General features: G+C 37.7%; 2 protein-coding genes across 2 annotated transcripts; one reads left to right on the top strand and one right to left on the bottom strand.

The window, feature by feature from the left end:
- Positions 1–5,757: 5,757 nt before the first annotated feature.
- Rox8 (TIA1 cytotoxic granule associated RNA binding protein Rox8) lies at positions 5,758–8,480 on the bottom strand. The gene is made up of 3 exons (XM_018462361.1): positions 7,011–8,480; positions 6,436–6,732; positions 5,758–6,228 (listed from the first exon to the last, which is right to left on the bottom strand). Exons 1-3 carry the CDS (start codon positions 7,596–7,598, stop codon positions 5,932–5,934), a joined length of 1,182 nt encoding a protein of 393 aa, XP_018317863.1. The 5' UTR covers positions 7,599–8,480; the 3' UTR covers positions 5,758–5,931.
- A 427-nt stretch (positions 8,481–8,907) lies between these two features.
- LOC108731839 (THAP domain-containing protein 4-like) lies at positions 8,908–9,796 on the top strand (the record flags this gene model as incomplete). Its single annotated transcript, XM_018462360.1, has 3 exons — positions 8,908–9,074; positions 9,445–9,607; positions 9,713–9,796. Coding segments are annotated over exons 2-3 (243 nt in total), but the record flags the coding sequence as incomplete, so codon positions are not given.
- Positions 9,797–9,833: the final 37 nt, after the last annotated feature.

Here is a 9,833-nt window from a genome sequence, read left to right as displayed (position 1 = left end):
ACACACACACACACACACACAAAGTATGGTATTTTTGTGACATTTATCTATTGCTTCCGATGCTCAAAAGTAAAATAATTATGCATGTATAATTAAACAAATTATATATATTCAACACGGAACTATATCTTATAATACTCTGCAATGTGACACAAATTTATTGATCATTCCAGATCAAAAGCGATCATTCGTGATATAAAAATAGAGTCTAACGTCCCTATAGTTTTGTAGTGTAAGACTTATCGTGCAAAATAATAATATATATTAAAAAACAGCAAATTATTTTCCAATGAGTTTTATGCAAGCAATGCTTCTTTGATACAGTGGGAGAATAGAAAATGTTATTTGCAGCTGAAATTAATAGTTATTTAATACAGATATCTCTCTCTCTCTCTCTCTCTCTCTCTCAATGTAGGAATAGAATACGATGCATTGTTAAATAGATATTCCATAATAGATAAAATATAATAGATTAATGTAATTCCGACAACTTATTCTGCGACGCGACGCATAAATATGGCATTTTGAGATTCGCACTGTTGTTTATATAATTATAAAAATCGTGTGATACTAAACAGCGTTCAAGAGCTGTGATGTTACTGCGACGACAAACTTGATATTTTCGCGGCACTTTGATGTGTACTTAATGCACAAGAACGCGATATATAAATATTTTCTTGAATCATAATTCTGGGTCTTTCTAGACATTGTGATTTTATTTGTTTTTCCAGATCAGAGGATATCTATGATGCCGCGATGAGAGTTCGATTTTTTAAAATTCTAATTAACATGGTCGGAGCAAATTTTATCTCCAAATTACTTTGTGATATTAGTTTTTTATATTAATCTTTATGCACTGCCTATGTAGATTATAATATATTATATATGTATATATATATATATATATACTATATATCATATTGTGTATGATATGTATTGCAAAATATGAATTATGTTAGATATAGTGATTAGTTTGAAATTTATGATAATTTTGCAACAACAAACCATTATACAAATGCATATAAAGCTAGATTATTCAAAGACCCTGGCCTTCTATTGTGGAACATGCTGAGCCTTGATTAAGTTATTTTGCTACTTTTATAACGTATAATGGTAAAAATTGAGTAAGAATAATAATCGGGTATAAAATATTTATGCTAAATATAATATTTAATACTATTTAGTATAATGATAAATATACACGAGCTACAAGTTAAAAAAACTTTGTGCGCGATTACAAGGTTTTTCCCTTTTAAACATTATCTTTCTGATTTTAATGTATCAATCATATTTAATTGTATTATAAATAATTGCACTGATAACTTTCAAAATAATTCATAATCCATTAATCAATATTATTATATTCTCTTGTGACAAGCTTGTCAAATTGCTCCCATGATTTTTACTAATTTGTAACCCGTTCCACGAGAGAGGTATGATCCATATATATATCCAACAGTATTATAGAATATTTTCAAAAAGCCATGTTGTAAATTAATCAAACGTTAGATTATGACATATATACATTTTTACTAAATATTCTTTGGTAGTGTATATTATACCTGTTGCGCCGCCAACGACACAGAAATCCACGGGGATTCGGAATAAAAAAACCCGAACCCTGTCATTGGCGATACAGCATACCGTGATTGTAAGTTCGTGAGAACGTTGAGAACGATAAAGAAATGACTCTAGTATTGAAACATAAAAATATAACGTATCCTTTCTTATAAGTTCTTTCGTCATTCTTGCTACATATATGCTCCAAAATCTTTGGAGTGAAATCTCACTCTTAAAAATTGACAATTAAGCCACTTTTTTCAATGCTGGTTCAATTGTCATTCTTTAGAATTAAATTTCACTTCAAAGATTTTAGAGTGATATACGTAGACATATTTTTTTCCTTTATAAGGTACGTTTCGTTTCCACGCTCACACGCTGTAAGCATTCCTTGTCTACCAAATATTGAACAAGGACAAATGATGCTTACACAAGCGCTATAAACGCAAAACGTACCCTTAATATTTATTCACATTCGCGAACTCACGAACAATAGGATATTGTCATACCGTGGTAGTCAACGTCCAATAGAATAATTATACATATCTATTTAATAGACGCTTACCAAAATAACTCGATTAAATCCCTAATATAAGAATAGCACAACACAGAATTGTATAGAAATGTAAAACATTCTGACAGTATTTCATCAGCGTATGGTTGATTCGAAGAATGAGTCTATGAAATATGTAATAAATGTATGTACAGTACACAAATTATTTCCCTCATATTTGTGCTTCCTCTTATGTAAACAAAGTTGGAATCTTTAAAGATGCTTGAGTCTCAATTTCCTTTCTTTTCTTTTCTTTCGTTTAGTTTGTGACATTAAAAGATATCTTCTGGATTGAAACGTATTTAGAGGTAATGTTATTACTTGTAACGTCCAAACTTTTTCGTTAATAAATGATATTGTTATATGCGAATCGTGAAATACTAGAAAAAGTCGTAAACTTGGACTAATAAAAAGATACGAATGTTATTTTTCGTATGAATTGTCACATAAGTGTTGAAAGTGTTTGCAAATAATTCCTCGAGAGTGTCTTTTCAACTATCGTGGATGGTCATTGTACAAGTATCGAAGTGTTGCAAAAGAAAAAATAAAATCGTATTATACATGTAGTTGGGCATTGTGTTAATTTTACGCCACACACAATCGTGTCATTTACCCCACCATAGATTAATACACCATACCTTACCTTACTCATTTTACTCACTTGTCAGTAATTATAAGGAAGAGCAGATAGATTTCACGCAAGTGGAAGAAATTACTGTTGAAATAAACGGTCATGAAATAATTCACGATATTATGTATTTTAAATATTTATTCCTTTTTTTCATTCAAAAGGACAATTTGTTTTTATTATAAGATAACATTATCCTAAGCATCTTCGAGGGTTCGACACCCTACCGTACCTAAATTATTCTTTATATAACATCTTTTGTTTCCTCTCTTACGATTTTCCTACCGATTACATCGCAGGCAACTCCGCGGTTTCTCTTAAATTGGCTTTTCGTCCGTTGTCGCAGCCAATCGAATCGTTACCATGCCCGGCTTTATTCATTTCTCTCGTTTACCTCGCATCTCGTTTTATATACTGACTTTATACAAATTGGTTTTGAAATTTTTTATGGCATTTTACCGTCGGTGGTGAACTAAGGTGATAAGCATTCTCACATGTCAAGCATCATTGGATTTAATCCATTTCGAGCCTCTTTACGAACATTCGCGATACAAAATAAAATAATAAGCTCCATTATTCTTGAAATGGGGAGATATTTATTATTCCGTTGGAACGGTAAATACTTGAACTCTTTAATCTTTTTCAGAATGCAATGGACGCGACGTAATCACGCATACAAATCTCGTAAAACAAGTTGTTTTGTAAAAAAAACAACCGTATAACAGGGCTCGTGTGTCTAGATACTAAGGCACCAACCAAGATCATCATGTAATTAATTATATAATTTCATCCTGTGATTAACTATATATGTATAACATCATTAAGTAATTAATTATACAATTTCATCATGTAATTAATTATATAATTTCAGATTAGAGAATTATCAATAAAACTGCAACACTTGGAGAAAGATTGCAATCAACAATGTGATTCAACAAACTGAAAAAGAGGGCAATGAACGACGTCCATTTGCGACATATATTTGTTAGGTAATTGATATTTTCACAGTAAAATTCTCGATTCATATTGGTATGTCGCATATCTAAACACATAACGTACGTAAAGTTTCTTCCGGAATTCGTAGCCTGAGAGGCTAATCACCCGAGCCCTAACGAGGACACCGGAGAGAACAAAAGAAACTATCGTTAATAATGCTACGCGAAACAAAAACTTGAATTACACGTTAACTTGGAAGACACGAAGGAATCGAATCGTGTCATGTACAGACTACGATAATAATAATTCACAAATGTATGTATATTATATCACGATTGATTGTCAATCGAATCCTTTCATGCTATGTTGCAAAAACGATATACCAATTAGCGACGTTAGCATAACAAGTAACCAAATATGCATATGTACGTTTTCAATTTTCATACGCGTGTCTTAATCCCGAGACCAAGATATCAATGACTCGTCCCTTGCTGAGAAATATTCCGATGGAAGTATGCGTGCGTTTATTGTTATTATTATCGTTAGACTTAATTAAATTACATTTATTTATTTATAATTCTTCGGTCGGCTAGGTCGTCTATACAAACGGCGAGGAGTTATTAACATTATGGTATACGACGGAGTACGTTAATACCAATATCTCTTCGGATCTCTAACTATACTCATTTTTAGCGACGCAACCAACCCCTATATCTATTCTTTTTCTTTTTCAAAACCACGGTGAATATTCAGTATAAAAAAAACCATCGCAATTTTTATTCGTTTCACATTCAAGAGGGTGATCCACTCAATACTGCAAATACTTCATTGATCAATTGGAAGAGAGAATTAATCAATCAAAGAATGCTTTGAAGCATTTGCAGCGTTAAGTTGATCGCATTCTGAATATAATTTTCGAAATACACTGAAAACATGATGGAAATTTAGAGGAGACCCAATGTGCTAATTAACATACAACGTCGCAGCAATTAATGTATTTGAGCTTGCACTCGTACAAGGGAATCTCGATTCACTGATGTCTTTAGCAAAAAAACACTTGCTCGCGCGCGCGCGCGCGCACGCACGCACGCACACACACACACATACACACACACGCACGCACGCGCACGCACATGCGTATGCACACGCATACTTTTTCTCTTTCTCTCTTCTATTATTCTTCTTTGAAGAGAATTATAGCAAAATTTTATACATTAACCACCGACGATAAATATCACACAACGAGACAAAGTTGTAACTCGTTACTCAACTCTCGCAGAATTTATTTGTTAGGGAGCCCCGCACACCTCAGCATACACGCGTCCAAAAGTCTAGCTACATCACAGGCGCCGTGTCTAGCTAATCGCTCTTCTACCTTACTAACTATGTCCAATATTAGCAATACTCTCCTTATTTATCTCAAATGAACATTTGTCGCGCACGTTGTTCATCGACAATCCGAAATTGAAGAGGGAGATGTGAGAGTCCAGATATCAGTGGCAAAAATATTAAAAAGGTATTAACAACGCAAAAAATTGCTGCATACGTACGTCACTTGCGCAGCACAACGGATGCGGGGCTCGGTTGAGTGGGGCTCGGGGGCCGCGAGGAAAAGTTTGGAGATATACCTGATTCAACGTCGCGCATACATACATACATACATACATACATACATACATGCATACATACATGCATACATACATACATACATACATACATACATACATACATACATACATACATACATACATACATACATACATACATACATACATACATACATACATACATACATATACATATATATATATATACACACACATATATATGTATATATATTCGAAGCCGAAATCGTGAAATTCGATCAAATTCTAGCACTAGGACGTGCAGCGGTATTATGGTGCCATTGTACAAGTATCATCGCACAAAGCATCGTCATTACGCGAGACTTATACGTCTCAATATTCTATGACAGAAAAAGAAAATTATAATAATGTCTTCAGCCGTTGAACAAATCGATTGTGTGCAGAAACACAGAAAGGAGAGAGAAAAAACCGCCAGCATGCCATAGTCTTTTTTCTTTTTCTATTTAAAAAAATCGATTTAAATGAAATCTCATTAATCGTGGAAACGATTAGTTACACCATAGAAAACTCGAATGTAAATGTTGAAATAGGTATATGTCGGAACGATTTTCGCGATAACCCCGGGACAATTATATCGTACGTAACAATTAGCCGGTCAATGATGAGTTTCATTGCGTAGGGTACTGATGTGGCATGGTATATGTTACCATAGTGGGCTGTTGGCCCGGAGGCAAGGGTGCACTCGCTGTCGGCGGTGCCGCGGTGGCTTGCGTCGGTTGCCAGGCTCCCGCGCCTGGAGTGGGCATCCTCATGCTGTTCATATACTGAGCCTGTTGCCCATAATATTGACCATAGTATTGCGCAGGCTGCAAGAACTGTCCCTGCATCTGCGGATAGCCCTGTGGATACCAATAACTCATCTGCTGGCCATAACCATACGCGTATTGTCCCGCTCCCGCTGTCACCTGTTTGATGAAAAAACTTGTTACATCTATGTTTTTATGAAATTCATGTTGTACACACATGGCAAATAATATGAATGTAAAACATGTATAAATTATATTAGCCAATACGAGATGAAATAATTTGCATAGATTATGAGAATGTCTCTCTCTCTCTCTCTCTCTCTCTCTCTCTTTCCCCCCCTCTGTCCAAAACATATAAACAATTACCTGTTGAGCTTGATGATTTGCATTAGGACCCACACTGTTTGGATCACCGTTTTCTTTTCCCCAAAAACATTTAACGATGCTACCATTGATTTCTGTATTATGCGTCGATTCAATGGCATGTGTCGCAGCTTCCTTGGTTGTAAACTTGATAAAGGCATATCCCTTGTCTTTGAATACTCTTATGTCTTGAATGGTACCAAAAGGTGAAAAGGTTTTCTTTATCAGCTCATCCGTGATACCGTTCGTAAAACCTCCGCAATATACGGTACAATTGGTCGGACTACTTTGGTTATATACCTGTTAAGAAAAGGAGACGTTAAGATTGAACGTTTTAAATTTGGCATGGAGAAATGAGCGAGAGAGATAACGGATTCTCTTGCTTTCTCTCTGTGGCAAACGAAGCCACGTTATAAGCAGCAGTTTATCCACGGTCGATTTTTACGTTAGATCCAATCGTCGAGCGTGACCAAGAGAAGAGTGACATCATAGAGACTTAAAATCCAACGATAAAAAAACGGAGGATAGAGGAGCAAAAAAAAAAGAAAAAAGGTACTCAAAGTGTCTTGATAACGTACTTCCTCGTAGTTTGGTTTACTATTGTTGGAATGCCGCGGCCTTTCAGACCTCGGTGGCGGAGGTTTCCTAGTGGACCAGTTGGTCCTAATGCTGCGCGAACCCAGCCACTGGCCGTTCATCGCGTTAATCGCCGCTTCAGCCTCGGATTTTTTGACAAATGACACGAACGCGTAGCCCTTGCTCTTGAGCGTCTGTGGGTCGCGGACGATTCTGCAGTTGCTGATCTCGCCGAAGGGCGCGAATGCCTCCTTGAGAGTCTGCGTCTCGATCTCCGGCGAGAGATCGCCGACGAATATGTGGTGGTGGTTGCTGGTATCGAGTTTCGGCTGATTGCCTGGACTGGTCGCCCAGTTAACCTTCATCTCCTTGTCGAGGAAGGAGCGCTTGTTCATGGCGGCCAGCGCCGTGGCCGCGCACTGGTGGTTCGTAAACTCGACGAAGGCATACGGATCGTTGCCGGGCTCCCGGATGATCTTGCATCCCTTCACGGCGCCGATTTGCGAAAAGAGCGCACACAAAAGGTCCTCGGATACCGAGGTGTCCAGGTTGCCCACGTACAGCGTACGTGGATTACTTTCCTCGCTCATGTTCGTACGCGCTGCTTGGCGCTGCTACGGACGCACCGCCGCGACGAACGCACTTTCACTTTTCGCTCGCTCGCTCGTCCTCGTCCGTCCGTCAGTTTGTTTGTCGTTCGATCGTTTGCTTGCTTGCTTGCTTGCTTGCTTGCTTGCTCGCTCTCTCGTTCGTTCGTTCGTTCGTTTCGCCCGTTCGTACACTTTCCCCTCTCGCCGACGGCCGAAGCTGTTCGCCCTTCACAGCCTCCACGCGTTACACTGCGTTACACGCGTCACACAGCTAAACGGCACGAGCACGAGCCACGACTATCCGCGGGAAAGCGATCGTTGCGGCGACAGTGGCAACTTGACGTCACTCGCGGATGAGCGTTCGCGATCATCAAACATTCGGGCACTTACCAGACACCGACCTGTTAGTTTTTTCTTCGCGCACAACCGACAATAAGAACGCTAAGCTACACCCAGCCTCTACGTCATACTAATACATAAAATGGCCGCCCCGCGCCTCACCGCGCCGCGCCACTTCGCAACCCGCTTTCCCTTTGACTCGCGCCGCGCCGCGTCGAGCCGCGAATGCAATGGGAACAAATTGTTAACGTGAAAAACGCGCTCGCTTTTCCACAAATCCTGACAAATCCTGCCGGCACGGAACCGCGCAGATCGAACTTGCTCTCTCTCTCTCTCTCTCTCTCTCTGGCGTGCGCGCGCGCCCGCGCTCGCGATCAACCTGACGTGACTTGACGACTAAAAATCGGAACTACCGACAGTATCGACGCTCGACCACCTCGATGCTTAAAATTCGCCCAAGAGACACGTGTTTTTGTATCACCCGTCGAGCTGTCGTAATCGTAACATTCGTAACAAGTAACACGAAAACTCACGCGAACCATGCCCCCATTAGCCTTGCGAAACTCGCTAGGTATTATTCCTGAGTAATGAGTATTCCAATCTATTCTACGTCTACGATGTTCATCACAACGGAAATCTAGCTATGGAAATGATGCTTTATGACCTAGTTTACATCGTGTACTTGATACGGATACTAACTAGTAACTTTCTATTGAGTTATTTTAATTTCGGCGATACGTGAAAACATATATATAATATATGCATTTAATTAATCATTTTGATGCATACTGTACCAATTTAGTACATCATTCTTTGAATCCATATATTGCTAAAATTAAAATAATTTAATAGAAAGATACTAGTTAGTACCCGTATCAAGTACATGTTGCAAACTAGATCTATGACCCCTTTTATGCCTAGTTTACATTGTGCACTTGATACAGCTAGAGTCCTAGATATCAGAGAAGCGCAACCGGTGTTCCGCATTCTGATTCGCTGTTACAGTCACGTGGCTTGGCAGCCATTTATAATACTAGTGACATACTTCTATTTCATTTTATCCTACAATTCTATCTCACATTATCTTACACGTTCTATCCTAGGCAAATGAAAGTTTTATGTTACCATTTTTTATGCGTAAGTTTAAACATTTTAATTGCATATAATGATGTATATGTGCTTTGGCACATAAGATTATTGTTTAATCTTTTAAAATATTATTTACATAGGCTGCTTTCCTTTTAGGAGACACAAATCGACACAGTATAACACTCAAACACAGTTTGTCACACATACTCTGACTCTCCTCTCGAGCAGAGGCGAAGTGTGTCGAGTTTGATAAAAAATTGTAAATGGAAAAAGATGTGTGTCGATTTGTGTCTCCTAAAAGGAAAGCAGCGATAGAAGAATGTAACATAACCTCGGAACTCAATGATTTTTATGAGAGTATGAATACAAGGATTATTGCCACAACACTTTATGATTATATTATTTTCTCTTTAATTAGCGATATGGTAAAAAGATGCTCAGCTCCGGACTGTCCGATAAATGCAGGACAGAAAATTTATATGCCATATTTTCTCAAGGATTCTAAGTACCGTGAAATATGGAAAAAAAGAGTTAATCGAGGTCCAAATTGGTCTCCTGGCAAGACTGGAGTTCTTTGTGAAGTAAGTGTAAACTTTAAATTTTTCCTAATATTTGTTTTAAAATATTGTATGTATAATTACACATATATACTCGTATGTATAAACAATTATTTCTTTTATTAATAGTTTCATTTTGAAGAAGATCAATTTGAACAAATGAGAGTTGATGGGAAGAAAAAATTAAAATCACATGCTGTGCCTAGTAAATTTGTAAGAAAGAATCAGAGTATTACTGAGCATTCCTACG

The sequence above is a fragment of the Mycetomoellerius zeteki genome, unplaced genomic scaffold (assembly GCF_001594055.1).
Source record: "Mycetomoellerius zeteki isolate Tzet28-1 unplaced genomic scaffold, Tzet1.0 scaffold14, whole genome shotgun sequence".
Lineage (NCBI taxonomy): Eukaryota > Metazoa > Arthropoda > Insecta > Hymenoptera > Formicidae > Mycetomoellerius > Mycetomoellerius zeteki.
The sequence above is the reverse complement of the archived record's forward strand: the minus strand, read 5'-3'. Positions and strand labels throughout refer to the sequence as shown.

Bases quoted from the DNA above. Each gene is read 5' to 3' on its own strand.
- Rox8 (XM_018462361.1), bottom strand. From the start codon at position 7,598: ATGAGCGAGGAAAGTAATCCACGTACGCTGTACGTGGGCAACCTGGAC. The intron at 6,733-7,010 runs GTACGTTATCAA...TTTTCTTAACAG, and splicing joins GTAAACCAAACTACGAGGAA to GTATATAACCAAAGTAGTCC. The intron at 6,229-6,435 runs GTAATTGTTTAT...TTCATCAAACAG, and splicing joins CAAATCATCAAGCTCAACAG to GTGACAGCGGGAGCGGGACA.